Source organism: Aulostomus chinensis, chromosome 22 (genome assembly GCF_037954235.1).
Source record: "Aulostomus chinensis isolate RoL2024-O1b breed Wild chromosome 22, RoL_Achi_v1.0, whole genome shotgun sequence".
NCBI classification, from domain to species: domain Eukaryota; kingdom Metazoa; phylum Chordata; class Actinopteri; order Syngnathiformes; family Aulostomidae; genus Aulostomus; species Aulostomus chinensis.
This window is the reverse complement of record NC_141341.1, coordinates 1,087,456-1,108,175: the sequence shown is the minus strand read 5'-3', so window position 1 is coordinate 1,108,175 and position 20,720 is coordinate 1,087,456. Positions and strand designations below refer to the sequence as shown.

The 20,720-nt window shown below is 49.0% G+C and overlaps 1 protein-coding gene across 1 annotated transcript in view; it reads right to left on the bottom strand.

Annotated features, from left to right (window-relative positions):
• Positions 1-48: 48 nt before the first annotated feature.
• The window catches only part of LOC147240207 (F-actin-uncapping protein LRRC16A-like), a 29,515-nt gene continuing 8,843 nt past the window's right edge, over positions 49-20,720 (bottom strand). Inside the window, exons 4-38 of the mRNA XM_086192425.1 lie at positions 19,207-19,266; positions 18,714-18,835; positions 17,938-18,035; positions 17,777-17,847; positions 17,401-17,474; positions 16,605-16,680; positions 16,292-16,380; positions 16,110-16,204; positions 15,199-15,285; positions 15,027-15,130; positions 14,631-14,708; positions 13,657-13,733; positions 13,410-13,514; positions 13,121-13,190; positions 12,885-12,966; positions 12,711-12,810; positions 9,227-9,281; positions 8,791-8,963; positions 8,523-8,591; positions 8,275-8,368; positions 8,081-8,179; positions 7,869-7,997; positions 7,287-7,409; positions 7,041-7,216; positions 6,555-6,642; positions 6,312-6,473; positions 6,092-6,158; positions 5,737-5,990; positions 5,212-5,312; positions 4,615-5,089; positions 4,206-4,239; positions 3,832-3,990; positions 3,608-3,736; positions 1,538-1,699; positions 49-1,445 (exon numbers count right to left, since the gene is read on the bottom strand). Coding sequence (XP_086048551.1) covers positions 1,330-1,445; positions 1,538-1,699; positions 3,608-3,736; positions 3,832-3,990; positions 4,206-4,239; positions 4,615-5,089; positions 5,212-5,312; positions 5,737-5,990; positions 6,092-6,158; positions 6,312-6,473; positions 6,555-6,642; positions 7,041-7,216; positions 7,287-7,409; positions 7,869-7,997; positions 8,081-8,179; positions 8,275-8,368; positions 8,523-8,591; positions 8,791-8,963; positions 9,227-9,281; positions 12,711-12,810; positions 12,885-12,966; positions 13,121-13,190; positions 13,410-13,514; positions 13,657-13,733; positions 14,631-14,708; positions 15,027-15,130; positions 15,199-15,285; positions 16,110-16,204; positions 16,292-16,380; positions 16,605-16,680; positions 17,401-17,474; positions 17,777-17,847; positions 17,938-18,035; positions 18,714-18,835; positions 19,207-19,266 — 4,053 coding nt within the window. The 3' untranslated portion in view covers positions 49-1,329. The remainder of the gene's footprint in view (positions 1,446-1,537; positions 1,700-3,607; positions 3,737-3,831; positions 3,991-4,205; positions 4,240-4,614; positions 5,090-5,211; positions 5,313-5,736; positions 5,991-6,091; positions 6,159-6,311; positions 6,474-6,554; positions 6,643-7,040; positions 7,217-7,286; positions 7,410-7,868; positions 7,998-8,080; positions 8,180-8,274; positions 8,369-8,522; positions 8,592-8,790; positions 8,964-9,226; positions 9,282-12,710; positions 12,811-12,884; positions 12,967-13,120; positions 13,191-13,409; positions 13,515-13,656; positions 13,734-14,630; positions 14,709-15,026; positions 15,131-15,198; positions 15,286-16,109; positions 16,205-16,291; positions 16,381-16,604; positions 16,681-17,400; positions 17,475-17,776; positions 17,848-17,937; positions 18,036-18,713; positions 18,836-19,206; positions 19,267-20,720) is intronic.

Genomic DNA, 20,720 nt, shown 5'->3' with positions numbered 1-20,720 from the left:
GGAGAGGTTCCAGAACTTGCATAGGAAAAGAGGAGGGAGGAGCAGCCACACCAGCCAAACGGTATTTATTGGTACAAACATAAAAATACAGAAATATCTGGCACCTTGACAGGCCACTGACATACAAACAATATCACACATTATTTACTTGACTTTTAAAAAAAGCAGAATTTAAAAAAATTAGTCTAAACTGAAAACTAATTCCCCCCAGACATGAAGAGGACCAGCAAGCTTTAAAAAGACCCACCACAACAAATCAGACGTGGTGCTGATCTGCAGCCTGGGGCTTCACCTCAGCCGTGCTGGTCCAAATTCACAGGAAGAACAGAGGTGACGAGGAGAAGCTCTCGTGTGGAAGCAACTTGAGACTTTTTCGGGATCAGGACACCAAACCGGTAAACAGAGGGAACAAGGACAACTCCCTCTGAGCCGAGAGTGAGGACCAACTAGAGCTGCAGCAACGGACCGCTCACTCCAGCAGACAGAACCGGATCAACGAGCACATCGGCTCATCAGTCCGTGGTTTCTTAAGGCAAAAACGTCCCAACTTGGTTTTTGCATTTCTGAGGGAATGAAGAGTTTTAGGGGTTCTGGACTGTCGTGATGAGCATTTCCTGAATTTAACTGACATTTTTTTACACTAGAAAATAAAAAAAAATCAAATCAGCGTTGAAAGCAGCGCTTGATCCAACTTGTTTTTGGTAACGGAAGGAAAATGTTGGTGGGAGGAGCCTTCAGCCCTCCAAGTTCAGGTTCCATCACCACATCAGCCGTGGAATCTGATAATAAGAATCGATACAAAAAATAAAATTTATGGCAAATCATAAAAAACACCTGCATCTTTTTTCGTACCAAATGCCGGTTCCATCAAATAAAACATCAGAAGTGTCTGACCGCTTTCTTTGGAAATGAGCTGCAGTGAATGAACCCAATAATTTAGCCTTTATGGAGAAAATATTCCAAATGAAGTCACAATTCTGACATGAGATGAAAACCTGGAGGACGATTATGACTCATAGATTAATTATTACATCCAGAATGAGTAGGAAATGACCACGCGTGCAGGCGCCAGCATCCCCCCTCATCATCAAGTCTTTACATCTCTTGGTTGTGACTCTTCACAGGTCAGACTCCTCCATGGGGACCAGATGGGCTCTGATCCGGTCCGACTGGTCCCAGGTCAGTCAGCTCCTCTGATCCCAGCAGGACCGGAGGCCCAGGCATGGATGGCAGTTTTGAAGGAACGAAATAATAATAAAAACAAATGTAGTCCTGATAATTGAGTTTCTCTGGTGCTGCCAGTCCAACTGACAGGACCGGGGGGCGAGATCAGGCCGGAGGGGACTCGTCATCAGACACGTCCTCGGATTTGATGTCGCTGGCCAACATCGGACTCTCTCCCTCAGCTGGGCCCGGTTCTGTGTCGGCCACAGACAGAGGTCTCACTGCACAGACACAAACACAGAACTCGATCAGACTCGGAACGCAATTGGAGCGCGAAAGTCGTTTTCTGCGAGTGACGTGTGATTGGCCAAACCGTAGGCGGGGAGGGACTTGGCTCGCTCTCTGTCATCGTCCCTCATGACAGGCGGGCTTGCAGAACTCTTGAGAGACGACCACTGCCGCCCGCCACCGCTGGGATCCCCGGCACTGCCGGCAGCAGGCGGCTCAAAAGCATCGGCGTCAGCAGGAAACTCGACTGCAGAGGTGAAAGAAACAAGCAACGTGAAAAGAGACATCTTCAAAACCCAGAAATCCAAACATGAATCTGACACTGAGGCAGACCTGAGACACGAAGATGCACGCGTGCTGAAAGATGGAGCTAGTGAGGTCGTGAGGTAGTGAGCTAGTGAGGTAGTGAGCTAGTGAGGTCGTGAGGTAGTGAGCTAGTGAGGTAGTGAGCTAGTGAGGTCGTGAGGTAGTGAGCTAGTGAGGTAGTGAGCTAGTGAGGTCGTGAGGTAGTGAGCTAGTGAGGTAGTGAGCTAGTGAGGTCGTGAGGTAGTGAGCTAGTGAGGTAGTGAGCTAGTGAGGTCGTGAGGTAGTGAGCTAGTGAGGTAGTGAGCTAGTGAGGTCGTGAGGTAGTGAGGTCGTGATGTAGTGAGGTCGTGAGGTAGTGAGGTTGTGAGGTAGTAAGCTAGTGAGGTAGTGAGGTCGTGAGCTAGCGAGGTAGTGAGGTAGCGAGCTAGTGAGGTAGTGAGTTAGTGAAGTAGCGAGGTAGTGAGGTAGTGAGCTAGTGAGGTAGTGAGCTAGTGAGGTAGCGAGGTAGTGAGCTAGTGAGGTCGTGAGGTAGTGAGCTAGTGAGGTAGTGAGCTAGCGAGGTAGTGAGGTAGCGAGCTAGTGAGGTAGTGAGTTAGTGAGGTAGTGAGCTAGTGAGGTAGTGAGCTAGTGAGGTAGCGAGGTAGTGAGCTAGTGAGGTATTGAGCTAGTTAGGTAGCGAGCTAGTGAGGTAGTGAGCTAGCGAGGTAGTGAGCTAGCAAAGTAGTGAGCTAGTTAGGTAGCGAAGTAGTTAGGTAGTGAGCTAGCGAGCAAGCGAGCTGGTGAGGTAGTGAGCTAGCGAGCTAGTGAGGTAGTGAGCTAGCGAGGTAGTGAGCTAGCGAGGTAGTGAGCTAGCGAGGTATTGAGCTAGTTAGGTAGCGAGGTAGCGAGCTAGTGAGGTAGTGAGCTAGCGAGGTAGTGAGCTAGTGAAGTAGTGAGCTAGTTAGGTAGCGAAGTAGTTAGGTAGTGAGCTAGCGAGCTAGTGAGGTAGTGAGCTAGGGAGCAAGCGAGCTAGCGAGGTAGTGAGCTAGCGAAGTAGTGAGCTAGTTAGGTAGCGAAGTAGTTAGGTAGTGAGCTAGCGAGCAAGCGAGCTGGTGAGGTAGTGAGCTAGCGAGCTGGTGAGGTAGTGAGCTATTGAGCTAGCGAGGTAGTGAGCTAGCCAAGCAGCGAGGAATGATGGAGCTGCGGACGCTGTGGTGTGCAGGAACGCCTCGTGGGTCTGAGCATGACCTTTTCTTCTTCTCTCTTTGATTTTAAAAATACATCTCTGGGCCCGATTGTGAAAGACAACTCGCCTTTTGATTACAGTGGAAACAGCTTAAACTTCCTGTAAGGGTTAATTACACAAGTCAAGGGTTGAACTCCTGCTGCTGACACTGGAACATGTAAAGTACAGGCTGGACCGCCGCCACCCGCCTGCCTGTGGAGGCCCTCATTACACGAGCTGTCACCTGCTAAATTGAACGTTACATTTTCAGCTGTGATGAGTCATGTGACCTTCTTCAGTCAGAACCAAGACGAGAGACAGAGAGAGAGCATCTCTGGAAACGCATCTGCTGCTGATTTCAGCTCAAACGTGACACAAATCTGCGTTTTATTTGTTTTATTTTTTTACGCAGAACAAATCCTGAAGTCTGATGCGGCCCACTTCTGGACGTGGTCCCACTCACGGCTCTTTGGTTCTGGCGGCTACAAGCCCACGTGGGAACATTCACTGTGTGTCCTGACCAGACGTGTGTGTGTGAGTGTGGGGGGCCTCATCTACCAGCAGGGCCCGGTACCGTCTCTTGATTTAAGTCACACGATCCAGGCAGCAGCTTTTACCAGCACCAGGACGTTAACAGACACTGACCTTCCAGAGGCGACGGCGCTCCGTCAGGACTGCTGCTGGTGCTCTCTCGCTCCTGCTCTGATGGCGCCCTCTTCAGACGAGGAGCAGGAAGTGGCCCCTTCATAGCTGCTGTAGTCTCGGCAGAATCATCTGAGACGCAACGATGCTCAGGTTCTCACTTCACATCTCCAAAAACAGGAATTCAGTTACCAAACACAAGCCAACAGAACTACGTCGCTACCTACCGAAGACACAGGCGCTGCTCGGTCTGGGACTGCTGGGACTGAGGGGCCCAGATGAGCGCGAACCCAGCCGCGGTTTGGTGACCTGAGGTGGAGCTGGTTTGGGGCCAACACTGGGGGCTTTGGTCCTGGGAGCTGGCTCTGGTCTGGACTCATCAGTGTCTGTGGAGACAGTCAGGAGGATGTTTGGTTTGGCTGCAGGAAAACAAGAGAAATGGGTGGGAGACTGTCCCAGAGTGGGAGTCTGTCCCAGAGTGGGAGACAGTCAGACAGTCCCAGAGTGGGAGACAGTCCCAGAGTGGGAGACAGTCCCAGAGTAGGAGACAGTCCCAGAGTAGGAGACAGTCCCAGGGACCGTCATGGGATCAGAGACTTACCTGTGTCTCCCTCCACCTTGGATGAGGACTCAGACTGAAAGCAGAGACACAGAGGGCGTTTAGTGTGAACACAACGTCAAATCTACTTCACATATTTTATTGCGACGATTCTTGCAGCTCCATGTGACCGGAGTTCCTTCCAGCATTTGAACCCAAGCGTTCCAGCTCATCAGCCGGTTCGTCTGTAGAACTGTGCTCTCAATTTTCTGTCATTTAAAATGACCGAATGTCCAGAGAGCCGTTGGAGCTCTGCCAAGACCCGTGCAGGGTCAGGCCTGTCTGAGCTATCGGAACCAGTGGAGTCCAGGTGACTGGACCAGGACTTAGAACACACTCACACTTTCATGTTTCCCATCTGGATTTCTTACATGCTTCCTGGTCTGATGATGACATCACCTGGCTGACCCACCTTCTGAGTGGCCATCCTCTCCTGCCTGGCCTTCATCTCTGCCAGCAGGTCCATGCCCATGACAGGAACCCCGATATGTCGAGGGATGAGCGGGTTGTCCTTCTTCTCCGCATTCTCGTCCTCTTTCTCCTCCTCGGCTGGTTCAGCACCCGCCGCTGGCGAGGCGTCCACCTCAGTATCCGAGCTCTCCTGGGGTTGAGACCTGGGGGACTCCTGCTGTGGCTCAACGGGGTTTTTCACCACTGCTGTGGGGGATGTCAGCACAGACTCCTCTGTTACTGTGCTGACAGAGGAAGTGGGTGGAGCCATGGCGGAGGAAGTGGGCCCTGGCGGGCTAATAGAGGCTGCTCCGTGGTTCTTCTCTGAGCGGGACGTCCTGGATTTGATGAGGTTTAAGAAACCGCTCTTCCTGGATTCACGTTTCTTATCTGCTGCGTCCTGCGTGCTTGAAGACGGGACTCTGGCAGCAGCTCGCCTGAAGATGAGACATGAGACAAAACAGATTCAACTGCCGATGGTTTGTGGACGTCAGGAGGAGAGGACAGTTTTCAGGCTGTAGGTGGGAGTGTCCACATAGCCGAGCACTCAAAGTCTCACTTGAAACTGATTTTGATGACTTTCTTGGAGAAGAACTCATCCAGACCCTCGTCCAGCTTTCCCATGATGCTGGTCTGCCCTCCGTCGCCGCTGGCGTCCCTCTGAAGGGAAGACCAACACAATCTCACCATGACGGAGAAAATGAGCTGTCATCAGGTCACTGAATGCAACACCACACAATGCACCAGTGAAGAAACAGCTTCACTTTTGTTTTCATGTTGCAACGCAACCAGATCTGATGAATCACACTTCATGTGATTCCAGTCAAAACTATTTCGCTTTTGATGTTTTAAAATTTGCAACATCAAAACCACCCAGATTTCCAGGTCACCACTCCAGCGATGATGTGGGACTGGTGACTCCTCCTTCTCTTGTAAAACGAGCTGATGTGCTAAATACTGACATGCTTCGTGTTCCACTGGAACTGATTTCACACAGTTTACATGTTGAAAGCAACTAAATAAATGGAGCACGTGTGCTGGAATATGATTGATAATCTGCCGATAATCTGTGACGGTGACCTACAGGTGACCGGCTGGGTCTGGTCCTCTTCTTGGGTTTCGGTCGGAATTTGGTGCGGTGCTCCAGGGTTCTGTGCTCTATGGGGGGCAGCTCCCCAAAACACACAGACTTGGCGTCCAGGGTGGGAGGAGAAGGAGGGAGGTCACACGAGCTGGCTGAGGTTCTGTCCAATGGCTGTGAGGGAGGAAGAGGAGGGGGTGGGTCCTCCACGTGTATAGGAACCTCCTCCAGCGCCTTGTCCAGGTCAAACTCCATCTCTGACAAACAGACGGCGTTGAAACATGCAAAATTTAACAGAGTATATTCGTGGTTGGATAGAATGAGGATGCCACCGGGAGAGGGAACACTACACACTCACCAAACGCCACGGAGACGGGGCGAAGCATCCGCACCAGGATGCTCTTCCTCTTGGATTTGGGAGTCATCTAGAGCAGAAACAAAAGAGGGTTCCAGATCTTTGAGAATGCAGGAGGTTTGTCTGACGGAGAGTTGATTCATGCCAGTCAGAACCAGAGAACCATACCACTCTATTACATCACAATCCTCATTTAGAACCTATGTGGCCTGTGTGTCCCTACCATGCATGTGTCCATGTCCAGCTCATGGGTCTCCTCCCGGCCCCTGCTGTGGTTTCTACGTTCCTGGTCCTCCGGCTGGAGAACGCTCTCATCCAGAACTTCCGTCTCCATTTGAGGCTCCTGGCGCAGAAGAGGTTGGCTCTTCCTGATCACATGGTCGGCCTGAAGATAAAGGGAGGAAGACAGAGGGATGAAAGGGCGGAGGGACAGACAGACAACACGTCCTGCTGAGGGGACACTCACCAGGGCATGTTGCGATCTGGACAGAGACTCCAGGATCTCATCCACGATGCGATCAGACAGGAACGATGCCATGCTGAGTTTCACCTCACTGAAACAACAAACAGCGAATCACAGGCCTATGAGCTGATATCACAAAACTCCTCTACAGCACAGACAATCGTGCAAACGTGGCTCTACGAGACGAGACGGACTGCCGTGAGCTTGCTGAAGGTAGACTCCCCCCCTCATAATGTGAGGAAGAAGAAGTCTTTATAGACACATAAACACTGTGCTTGGTATTAATCCTGTCTTCTACAGAGCAGTGAGTGGCCACGTTGGGTGCTCAGGTGCCGGCGCCGTGGTCATCAGCACCAGCTAATGTTCTCATCTCTGAGACACAGGAGGAACCTTTAGTCCTGTAGGATTTTTACGCCAGCCACAGCTTCACAGCTCATAATGCAGGCACCATCAGCGAACCAGCAGCCGACAACCGATGGCCAATCAAACCTGATTTTATTGATGATGTCGATTCCGGACTGCTCCAAGAGCGTGGTGGTGAGGAAGCTGCGAGGGACGGTCACCCTCCCTGCACCTGCTTTCAGCAGCTCCTGACGAAGACAGCTCCTCTTCATCACGTGAGGACACAGACCCTCAGCAGCGTCCACCATGGACACCATCATCGTCTGTGGGGGGAGTCAAGTACAGTTGAGACTGACCACATCTTCCTGTTGTTCCCAGTGGTCAGTTGCGTACCTGCAGCTGTTCGTCCATCACTCGAGCCACCTCTCCTGCCATCGACTCCAGCTTGTCCTGAATGGCTCCGACACACGCGCCCCTCGAGCTGCTGCTCCTCAGGTGATACAGGTTGGGGAGCAGCTGGTACGGAGGCCACAGAACAGACAGCATGTGTAACACCCATTATCACAGGTACAGACTCCATCTACAACCACACACATCGATCACAGACCGAAGCGCCTCTGCAAAGGACACTGCAATACTGACAGGTAGTTATTTTCATTCCATTCTTTGCTAATTCTTTAAAACAAATTTCATTCACAATTTGGTCCATGTTGGGGGTCGAGACTCTTATTTCTCATGTTTGTTGTTTAATGGCGTTTGGTGAACAGTTGGTGTGACGTAGTGATACAAGCAGCCATGTTCCTGATCTGATCTGAATCCAGCCTAACAGTTGTTTTATCGTCAAAGTCTGTCTGTGATATCAGCATCGGCGACATCAAGGGACCCTCGACATTCCTGAACGCTTGACCTGTTAGCATACACACTAATCTATGAGGGGCACTGGAGGAGAGCGGTGGGCGAGTCAGAGCTACGTACAGTCTTTGAGTTCCTGGCGTCTTTCATGAGGTTCTCCGCCACCCTCATGTCTTCCTGGACTGAGCTGGCCTCAGTGAACCTCAGAGAGTTCAAGTGATCTTGAACCTTCACACACATCGTGTCCATCATCTAAACGGAGGCAAATACGACACACAGGTCACCCAGAGGTCAACATCCAAACCTGCTCTAACAACCAGTGTGAAGGAGCCTGCCTGCTGCGTGGTGGTGGTGACGATTCCCTGCTGCAGCCTGTACGCCTGCTCCTGCAGGTACTTACGCGTCTCGTGGTTTCTCAGCAGGTACTGCTCCATCTGCACCACACATACTTTCTTATCATACTACTTTACATCATCCTGTTATTCCTTGATATCAAGCACCAGATTTAAAGAAAGAAACAGGACGAGACCTTCAGCAAGGCGTCTTCTGTCTTTTCAGGGTTTGCCTTCAGCGCCTGCGCAGCATCCATGATGGGAACAGGCATGAACCGAATGGTGTAGTTCCTGACGGGTAGAGAGAGAAGAGTCACTCCACACGAATGCTCCCGTAACGCCAGCGGTGCTGTCGGTCCGAGCAGGGCTGAGAGCAGCTCCTGGGATCCAGCCCATCGGGCTCTGGTCCAAAGAACCGCAGCATCACAGCTGCTTCTACACTTACTTCTCCAAAGCAGCAGCGACGTCTTGGAGTCCCTGAGGACTGATGCTGTTCTTATCCCATATTAATGTCCTGCGCATGCACACACACACACACACACAGAATATTACAGCATTTCAGAGTGAACACATGGTAAACTGAGTCGGCACAATAGCACAAAAAATTTCAACCCGCGTGGATCCCACATGCCAATGACATCATACCCACTAAAACAGAGGGATGAACATGGCTGACAGAGGAGTCAATCAAGAACCCCCCGGTCCATGCTCACCTGAGTTTTGTGTTGATCTGAAGGGCTTTGGCCAGCATCTTGGCCCCAATGTCCCCCATGGCGTTGCCACTGATGTCCAGCTTGGTCAGAGAGGTGTTGCTGCCCAGGGCGTTGAGGACGATGGAGAGGTCAGCCTTCAGCCTGGAGTCAGCCAGGGACAGCGAGGTCAGAGGCTGGAGGGCAGGACAGCACATCCATCAGCAGCGCTCCTGGACTCTTCTACTCTCATGACTTCAACCTGCCTGCACTGATTCAATGCAGCACCTGTTGCATGGATTCGTCTCGATGTAAAGTTTCTGTTCTGACAAGCAAAACTACAATGAAACCGGCTTTTGTTACTTTGGTGTTTTCTCTCTGACGCCTGCCAGGAAGAGCAAGTGCACAGGGACAGAAACACACAGCATCAGCAGATCTGGTCTGAGCGGTGCCGACTCACCGACTCCTCCTCTTGAATCATGTGAACCAGGTTGTCCAGGACTTGAGCCACGTTTCTGATCAAAGAAGCGTAGCAACAAATTTTATCAAAGACTAATTTTCATACTTTTATTTACATTCATTCATTGTTCAACTGATTTTTTGTCTCTCCTTCATTTTTCAATTCTATGTATCCAGTAATTGACAGACATTAATAAATTCATAAATCAGGTATATGGATGGATGATGGATGATGGATGGATGGATGGATGGATGGATGGATGATGGATGGATGGATGGATGATGGATGGATGGATGGATGATGGATGGATGGATGATGGATGGATGGATGGATGGATGGATGATGGATGGATGGATGGATGGATGGATGGATGATGGATGGATGGATGGATGGATGATGGATGGATGATGGATGGAATGATGGATGGATGAATGGATGATGGATGGATGGATGGATGATGGATGGATGATGGATGATGGATGGATGATGGATGGATGGATGGGTGAATGGATGGATGGATGGATGGATGATGGATGGATGGATGGATGGATGATGGATGGATGGATTGATGGATGGATGGATGATGGATGGATGGATGAGTAGATGGATGGATGGATGGGTGAATGGATGGATGGATGGATGATGGATGAGTAGATGGATGGATGGATGGGTGAATGGATGGATGATGGATGGATGGATGGATGATGGATGGATGGATGAGTAGATGGATGGATGATGGATGATGGATGGATGATGGATGGATGATGGATGGATGGATGGATGATGGATGGATGGATGGATGGATGATGGATGGATGATGGATGGATGGAATGATGGATGATGGATGGATGGATGATGGATGGAATGATGGATGGATGGATGGATGGATGATGGATGGATGGATGGATGATGGATGGATGATGGATGGGTGAATGGATGGATGGATGGATGATGGATGGATGGATGATGGATGGATGGATGGAATGATGGATGGATGATGGATGGATGGATGAGTAGATGGATGGATGGATGGGTGAATGGATGGATGGATGGATGATGGATGGATGGATGAGTAGATGGATGGATGGATGGGTGAATGGATGGATGGATGGATGATGGATGGATGGATGGATGATGGATGGATGGATGGGTGAATGGATGGATGGATGGGTGAATGGATGGATGGATGATGGATGGATGGATGAGTAGATGGATGGGTGAATGGATGGATGGATGGATGATGGATGGATGGATGATGGATGGATGGATGATGGATGAGTAGATGGATGGATGATGGATGAGTAGATGGATGATGGATGGGTGAATGGATGGATGGATGGATGATGGATGGATAGATGGATGATGGATGGATGGATGATGGATGGATGGATGGATGATGGATGGATGGATGGGTGAATGGATGGATGGATGGGTGAATGGATGGATGGATGGATGATGGATGGATGGATGAGTAGATGGATGGATGATGGATGGATGGATGATGGATGAGTAGATGGATGGATGATGGATGAGTAGATGGATGGATGGATGGGTGAATGGATGGATGGATGGATGATGGATGGATGGATGATGGATGGATGGATGGATGGATGGGTGAATGGATGGATGGATGGATGATGGATGGATGGATGATGGATGGATGGCTGATGGATGGATGGATGGATGATGGATGGATGATGGATGGATGGATGGATGATGGATGGATGATGGATGGATAGATGGATGATGGATGGATGGATGGGTGAATGGATGGATGGATGGATGGAATGATGGATGGATGATGGATGGATGGATGGATGATGGATGGATGGATGATGGATGGATGGATGGATGATGGATGGATGGATGATGGATGGATGGGTGAATGGATGGATGGATGGATGATGGATGGATGGATGATGGATGGATGGATGGATGGATGGATGGAAGATGGATGGATGGATGGATGATGGATGGATGGAATGATGGATGGATGATGGATGGATGGATGGATGATGGATGAGTAGATGGATGGATGGATGGGTGAATGGATGGATGATGGATGGATGGATGAGTAGATGGATGGATGGATGGGTGAATGGATGGATGGATGGATGATGGATGGATGGATGAGTAGATGGATGGATGGATGGGTGAATGGATGGATGGATGGATGGGTGAATGGATGGATGGATGGGTGAATGGATGGATGGATGGGTGAATGGATGGATGGATGATGGATGGATGGATGAGTAGATGGATGGGTGAATGGATGGATGGATGGATGATGGATGGATGGATGATGGATGGATGGATGAGTAGATGGATGGATGGATGGGTGAATGGATGGATGGATGGATGATGGATGGATGGATGGATGATGGATGGATGGATGGGTGAATGGATGGATGGATGGGTGAATGGATGGATGGATGGATGATGGATGGATGGATGAGTAGATGGATGGGTGAATGCATGGATGGATGGATGATGGATGGATGGATGGATGGATGATGGATGAGTAGATGGATGGATGATGGATGAGTAGATGGATGGATGGATGGGTGAATGGATGGATGGATGGATGGATGATGGATGGATGGATGATGGATGGATGGATGGATGGATGATGGATGGATGGCTGATGGATGGATGGATGGATGATGGATGGATGATGGATGGATGGATGGATGGATGATGGATGGATGATGGATGGATAGATGGATGATGGATGGATGGATGGGTGAATGGATGGATGGATGGATCATGGATGGAATGATGGATGGATGATGGATGGATGGATGGATGATGGATGAGTAGATGGATGGATGGATGGGTGAATGGATGGATGATGGATGGATGGATGAGTAGATGGATGGATGGATGGGTGAATGGATGGATGGATGGATGATGGATGGATGGATGGATGATGGATGGATGGATGAGTAGATGGATGGATGGATGGGTGAATGGATGGATGGATGGATGATGGATGGATGGATGGATGGATGGATGGATGGGTGAATGGATGGATGGATGGGTGAATGGATGGATGGATGGATGATGGATGGATGGATGAGTAGATGGATGGGTGAATGGATGGATGGATGGATGATGGATGGATGGATGATGGATGAGTAGAATGATGGATGGATGGGTGAATGGATGGATGGATGGATGGATGGATGATGGATGATGGATGAGTAGATGGATGGATGGATGGGTGAATGGATGGATGGATGGATGATGGATGGATGGATGATGGATGGATGGATGGATGGATGATGGATGGATGGATGAGTAGATGGACAGATATAAAGACACAAAAACATACATTTAACCAAGCGCACACGAGTACATATTCCAGGACTTTCCTCCATTTTTCTTTGTACATGAACACCCACAAGTATTTGTTGTCATTGATGTGATTCTGTGCATTCGGACTTGTCGACCAGACTTTTCCACTGAAAATGTTGCTACCCACTTGGACTTGATGTTGTTGAAGTTCTTGCCCAGGGAGAGGTGTCTGATGGAGCGGTTCTTGGCCAGCCAGACGAGCAGGGTCATCAGATCCATGTCCAGACCTGAGCGTCACAACACGGAAAAGATCAGCTGACCAGAATCGCAGCTACATCGTTCAGCTCTTCAAGGTCCCCACCGTTGTCGGCGACGTCCAGGCTGGAGATGTTGGGGATCTCAGCGATGCAGCCCTCCAGGATCTGAGAACCTCCAGAACGCAGCTGGAAGACAAGCACGGACAGTTTCTCCACGTGTGTGTAAACATAACAATTTCATCTTTTTTGCTCCTTGACATCAGCAGCACCGTTAGAAGTGTGACAGTGACGGTGAGTCTCCAGCTGTGCACTGACACGAGCAGGTTCAGGTGGGTTTTACCTCGCAGCAGCTGAGATCCAGAGAAACATCGCTGAGGTTTGGGTTGCAACCGAGCCCCAACAGCAGAGCCCTGTCGACAGAACCAAAACCAAAAACTCGCCAAATCAACAGCGATAAATGTAGGATCGTTATCAACAATTGTTGTCCAACTGATATTAACTTTCTTCAATCTTTCAACGATAAGTAGGATGACCTCATCTCTGCCATGCAATACTAGACACAAGGTGTTTTTGAACCACAAGAGTAGAAGACGAGTTTGCTGGCCCGACTCAGGAGGATGTGCTCTTACTTGAGAGCCTCCAGAGGCAGCCTGGTTCCTGCCAGGCTGACGGAGCTGAGAGCCAGAGCACAGCTGAAGAACTGCTTGAAGGATGAAGGAATCTCTTTGCTTTTCCTGAATGTGCAGAGACATGAGAAGGCAACAATCACACAAAATATTAATCAACAAATCTTCATATGAAACATGATTTTTCTCAGCCCACATCTGTCTTGGCAGATGTTATATTAGTGCATAATAAAGGGATTAAACATCTGACCTGTGGGAGTAGACCGTCTTTGACATATTGAGGACAGACAGGTGCTTCAAAGACCCTTTGAGCAGAGACGCTGTCACCTGGCACACAAAAACCTGATTGTTAGTGATGGAAACAGAGCAGACGGAACCAGGCACCTGGCGGCATCAGGGACTGTGTTCGGACCTGACACCAATATGGGCGACAGCTCTGGGACCTGATGACTGTGAGCACAGTCAGAGCTCTGAAGCAGTTTGGCTTTACCAAACTTTATAATGACATCATTTCAGAATTATTAGATTTTGGGTTAATATATGAATGTAATCCTCAACGACTCAAACTCAGCTTTAGTTTGTGTGTCTGGTTCTAACTTTAGTTGACATGTGGAGCAAAACAAATCAAAAACATCTGTCAAGTCAATGACTTTTAAAATATATGCTGCCAATAATTACTACCAGTAGTTTCATTCATTAGTTACTGGACTGTCAGAATCAGAATCAGAATCAGTTTAATTGGCCAAGTATGTTCACAACATTCAGGGAACTTGTCTCCGGCCGTTGGTGTCACTCATGGAATTCGCAGAATAAACATAAAAATAAACATAAATAATAGAAAGTATAAACGTCTATAGAAAGAAGATGTGTACAAAAATGGTGCAGAAACACAGTTGGTGCCAGGTCCACAATGTAGTGCAGACTTGAGTGGGTGTCCAGTTGAACATGAGTGTGTGACCACTCAGCAGGGCAGCAGGTTAACACATCAGCTGTTCAGTCGAGTCATGGCAGTGGGAAAGAAACTGTTTTTCAGTCTTGTGGTTTTTGTGAGCAGAGCTCTGTAGCGCCTACCAGAGGGGAGGAGTGGGAACAATTTGTGTCCAGGGTGAGAAGGGTCTCTGATGGTGTTCCCTGCCCTCTTCCTGACTCTGGAGGAGTAGAGTTCCTGAATGGAGGGCAGGGGGGCTCCAGTGAGTGTGTGTGTGTGTGTGTGTGTGTATTCACCTGCTCCAGGGAGCAGTCACTATTGGACAGATCCAGAGTCTCTAAGCAGTTGGAGTGACTCAGGAAGCTGTGCAGGTTCTGTTCAGAAAACACACATCAGACATCAGGGGTCACCTGACCACTGAAATCTATTCAGAAACATAGTAAAACCCCTTGGTGTGTATTTTTCAGATTATTCCAAACAAATTTTCCCTTTCAAGTGAATCAGTGCAGATGTGACGTGTGTGTGCAGGAGTCCAGCCCCTCCCACATCAAGCAAGATGAGCGCACGTTGCTTTCTACTATCTTGTTTAGATTCCAGCAAAAAAACAAAATTAACTTAAACTTTGGACTGAAATACTTGTAGGGAAAGAACCGGGCACATCAGAAATATGAGGCACAGCCGAGACAACGTACCGGCAGGTCGTCCCCTCGGAGGGAGTTTCCCGACAGGTCGAGGTGTGTGAGGGTGGAGGAGATGGTGGGGTTAGCACACAGAGCCTGACACAGACTGTTCACACCTGTAAACGTCATTGGTCACACAATAAACCAGAGAAGATGTTTTACTGGGAATCTACAATCCACTCACCTCTGGGAGACATGGAGCTTCTGGACAGGTTCAGGTGCTTCAGGCCCATAGGCAGCTTGGCAAGTTGAGCGCTTAGAACCGACACACCTGCAATCAGCACGCACACACACACATGCACATGCACACGCACACACACACATGCACATGCACACACACACATGCACACACACACGCACACATGCACACACACACACACACACACACAGTCAGACAGGCAGTGAGGGAGCCTTGTCTTTGCAGAGCTGCAGGTCTAACATGGCCACCAGGGCTTCTGATTAAACCTCAGTGAAACATCTTTATGTTTCACAAAAAAACACAAAAAACCAGGAAGATCAACTTCCATACCAAAAAATAAACAAAAGAATTGTTTTATCTTTAATAAATTGGATGTGATGGAGAATCAAATATTTTCAAACTGAAGAAAAACTTCAACACCCATCTCAGCTGTTACTAACATTTCCATGTTTCCTCCATTCTGTGTTATAAACTGTTTTCTTGTCTGTACCAACATCTCCTGCACGTCTGTCCCTCCTGGTGAGGGATCCTCCTCCCCTCCTCACCCTGAGGTTTCTCCCATTTTTCCCTGTTAAAGGTTTTCTATGGAGTTTCTCCTCAGTCGATGTGAGGCTCTGAGGGCAGAGGATGTTGTTATGATGCCATGAAGCCTGGAGACAAACTGGTGGGGAAAACGGGCTCTACAAATAAAATTGCCTTGCCTTGCCTTGCCTAATAAAAAATATGATCAAATAAATATATAAAATATCATTGTCTCATTTAATGCATTTATGTTTTATATATTATATATAAACATATAGAATAGAACATATACAAATATCTTTTATCTTTTAAGGACACTTATATAACCAGGATATTTTGATTGATTCGTGTGTGTGTGTTTGCATATCCTGAACCTTTGTCCTCCAGTGAGTTGTTGCTCAGGATCAGTGTGTGTATTGAGGAGGCGGGGTTATGGGACAGCGCCATGGCCAGTTTCTGAGCAAAATCACTGAGGAGGAGAGAGAAGAGGGTTGAGCTCAACATGTGGCCACCTGGAATGAAACCTGTGTGCTGGCGGGACTCTTTGACCTCTGACCTTCTGAGTCCAGTGTTGTCCAGCACCAGCTCTTCCAGCCGGCTGGACCGGGCCACCACACGCAGGATTTGGTCACACACATCTGTAGGCTGGAGGACACAAACACAGAGTTTGGTTGTTGGATACTTTAACGTCGCAGCTTCTCCTGTGACACGTGAGTACACGCGTGTGTCCTGAGGTAACTTCGGCTCTGGTTTGATGCTCTCCAGATGAAGTTCAACTCTACAAACTTTTGATGATTATCTGAAAACATCTGTTTGAAATGGCTCCAGGGAGGCTGAGGTGGCTCGCGTCCCAGTGAACAGGAGATTACCAGCTTGTAGTCTTTGGCGGAGAGTTTGGTGAACCACTGGTTGAACTCCAGAGCTGCGATGATCGGCACCAGATCCCTGCAGACGACACAAGCAGACACCAAATCCTCCACGTCACCATGCATCCAAGATGGAGGATAAAACCCTTTTATTCAGTGGAGCTTCAACCTGCTTCCTATCTTGAGCCGTCGGAAAAATGATGACTCAGGGATGCCGATGTTCATTATGCTGATATTTCATAACTGATGTAGCCGATTACTAATATCTGATCTTTAGCTCTCCTCTGCAGTAGAAGGAACAACACAGGTTCTGTGCATGGACTTGTAGCAGCAGCAGCAGCAGCAGCAGCACACCAGCACCAGCAGCAGCAGCAGCAGCAGCAGTACACCAGCACCAGCAGCAGCAGCAGCAGCAGCAGCAGTACACCAGCACCAGCAGCACACCAGCAGCAGCAGCAGCAGCAGCAGCAGCAGCAGCAGCAGCAGCAGCAGCAGCAGCACACCAGCAGCAGCAGCAGCAGCAGCAGCAGCAGTACACCAGCAGCAGCAGCAGCAGCACACCAGCAGCAGCAGCAGCAGCAGCAGCAGCAGCAGCAGCAGCAGCACACCAGCAGCAGCAGCAGCAGCAGCAAACAGTCAAAAGCTGGCAGATCTTAGCTCAACTTAGAACATGTAAAACACGTCACATGGATTTTACATGACTATTTCTTTAAGACAATCCCTGCCAGACGCATCCTTCCTCAGACAGGCTTGGTTGATGCTCTACCTGGAACCCCCAGTTACAGCAGTGAACACCCACCTGTTGTCCAGGTGAATGAAGTCCTGCAGGTTGAGCTCTCGGGTGTCCTGAGTGAGATAGATGGTGTCCACATCCTGAGGGACAAGAAGACAACAGATGAAACAGAGACAAAGACAGAAACGAGGAGGCGGGAGAGCGTGAAGCTTGAGCAGATGACAAGAACCGTCAGGTGTCATTAGAAACTGCAGAGCACAGACTTGACTTTGAAGGTAACACAAATAGATGAACAACAGGTTCAAATACGGAAGGACAAATGAGAAATGTATCACTATCACAAGACAACAAAAATACACAGAGAAAGATATAAATTAGGAAGCCCCAGAGTGGAAATAAAAAGGTAACAATATAAGAACTGAGCAGAGTCTGCAGCACCGACCCATTGGACCTCCTCTCTGTACGGCAGATTCAGGTGGTCACACACACACCAGTACTGATGAGAGAACCCACCTGCAAAGTGTCACACAGCCAGTTAGTAGGGATGTGAACATACCAAGGCCTCACAATCACGTATGTGTGGTGGTTCTGAGGTGGTTTTACCACAGGGCCCCAGGTCAGCCGGGCCCTGATCCTCCCAGATGGCCTGGAGGGCTGCTGACCGCTCAGGAGGCTTCAGACTCAACTTCCTCATCACCTTCCTTCCTCACAGAGGGAGAGAGGAGGGGGAGTCAGTTGATCTATTTTTCTACAAACGGATCCAGAACAGGGAATACCTGCTACCACTGGTCTGCTCATTGACTGCTGTGCTCCGACTACAGAAATGTGAGGACCACGTCACCCTTGGGCCCGGTCACTGAGGTGACCGCTCATTTAGAGAGCGAACATGACCCCTCGCTATCAACTCATGGACAATCACTTGTTTGTAGAGATTGTTGAGGCGACAAGAAATATTTAAGCAGAAATCACCAACAGAATTTTTCAGCAGCTCAAAATATTCCATTTTGATATTTTATATATCAAAATGCTTTATTGTTGTACGCAGCATGAACAACCTTTGAACTGTTGGCTAAACAGATAAGGACACCACTTCAGTCACAGTTGTGAACCGGCGGTGTGGCACCTACATGGGTGAACCGGCGGTGCGGCACCTACACGGGTGAACCGGCGGTGCGGCACCTACACGGGTGAACCGGCGGTGCGGCACCTACACGGGTGAACCGGCGGTGCGGCACCTACACGGGTGAACCGGCGGTGCGGCACCTACACGGGTGAACCAGCGGTGTGGCACCTACATGGGTGAACCGGCGGTGCGGCACCTACACGGGTGAACCGGAAGTGCGGCACCGACACGGGTGAACCGGCGGTGCGGTACCTACACAGGTGAACCAGTGGGGCAGATCTGGTGAAGACAGCTGCCAATGTGAGCGATGACCTCATCTACTTCCTCCACTGAGCTCAGCCGGAGGCTCCATGGGCCGCGCTCACACTCAAACACCAGCTGCAGGGGGCGACACACACATGCACACACACACAAGCACACACTCTTCAGGTATTTAGGAGAGAGTCACAGACACAGACGGGCTTCAAAGATTAACACCGGAGAAGTTTATAACAAACCAGTTAAATGAATTGTTGTGCTAATTGCGTGTGCGTTCTCTGGTGTGTGTCCGTGAGGGTGGTGCAACAAATCAAAAGTTAGCTGGTTAATCAGTGCATGTGCTGCCGTATCCTTCCTGAGACGTGGGCGGTGATCAAAGACCTCAGTGATTGCGACATCCGTTTGCTGGTGTCAAAGTTTAATCTGCAGTCCAAACGTGGGCACCGGTGCCTTACAATCCACGGCCGCTGCTGTGAGGGTGTTCTGTTTACCTGAGAGGGCCTGTTGCTGTTGATTCCCTGGATGTCCAGGTAGCTGAAGGAGTGTTCAACCTCAACACACAGACAGACACCTTGTGAAACCCAGCAGTCAACAATTCTCGTTAATCATGGATTTCTGCTTCAACACATTAGATGGGCAACATTGTTTCTTTGGGGGGCAAAACACAATGATGTAGTTTTTTTGTAGTATCCTTTAATTAAAAAAAAAACAAATATAAAGTTTATGTTCTCAGAATAAAGACTGGCAGAGAGTGAGTGTGTGCGTGGAGTCCTCCACAACTACACCCTAACGATGTCAAGACTTTAAAAAGAACAATAATTGCAACATTCCTGTCCAAATACTTTTGGTCTGAGGCTGGAGATCCCGCTTCAGCAACAAAACGCTCCAGGATACATCGATATTTCATATAATAGAACCAGATGAGAGGAAACTGATTATCACCCATAATACCTGTGGAACGTGTCTACATACTTCTGGCCAGCAGCAGCTAGCACTAGCATGTTAACACTGATGACGCTGCTCTATCAGCAGCCTAGTTAGCCTGCTAACGTCTTCAGGTCCACCAACTCCTCAAGCTTCAACTTGTCCAAGTGTTTTCCATCAGCAGAGGTAAAAGACAAGAAAGGTATGTGTGTCACAATAACCCTTCTTTGGATGGCGAGAGCAGGAAACACGTTCAGTTTCATTCTCCGTCTAAATTGTTCATTTATCGCTGGACTGACGCCAAATGTGTCAGGAACATCAGTATCAAAGACATCAAAATCCCTGCCTCTTCTCTTCCTGTGAAAATCCTGCACTCGAGGGCACATATTAATCTTGCGTCCAATGCCCCTCCCCCATCAGTCACATGATGCGCCGCATGCCCAAAATGACTTTTGCCCTCACTCCAGCATGGAGACGGAGGCAGCTGAGTCTGACAACACAGAAAAATGACTCTTTCCAATCATAGAATTTGATTAATTTTCTCTGATAACATTTGGAGAAGCACGATTACAATATTCATCCACGTTCAAGTTAGCAGAGGGCTAACAGGAAGTAGCAGTTGGGCCGGTGTAAGTCTCCGGTGCTCAGGGGCGATCGTGCCTGTGCTGCACGACTGGCTAATCTAAACTAGCTTCATGATTTTAATGGAAGCACCTAAATATGTGGAAAGTCTGACATCCGTTCCAGGCGGCCTTAGAAGGGTCTTCATGGAACCAAATCACACAATCAACATTACGAGTCCTGCAGAGAGGAATTCCTCATGCACTTTAATCAAGGACAAAACTGCCAGCAGAGTTTGAGTGTCGCTGTGCTGCAACGCCCCTGCAGGCTGATTCATTGACATCAGACACAAACACTTTGATGTGACACTGGACAGCATGACTGGAAGGACTTAAACAAAGCTGGAAGAAAATCACAGATACAAAAGGAATGTGAAAACGCCGGCTTCAAGCAAGAGTGCAGAACAAATGTCTGGAGCCCAGTCACGACCTCGCACAGGCACTGCATCCAGGGAAAGTAA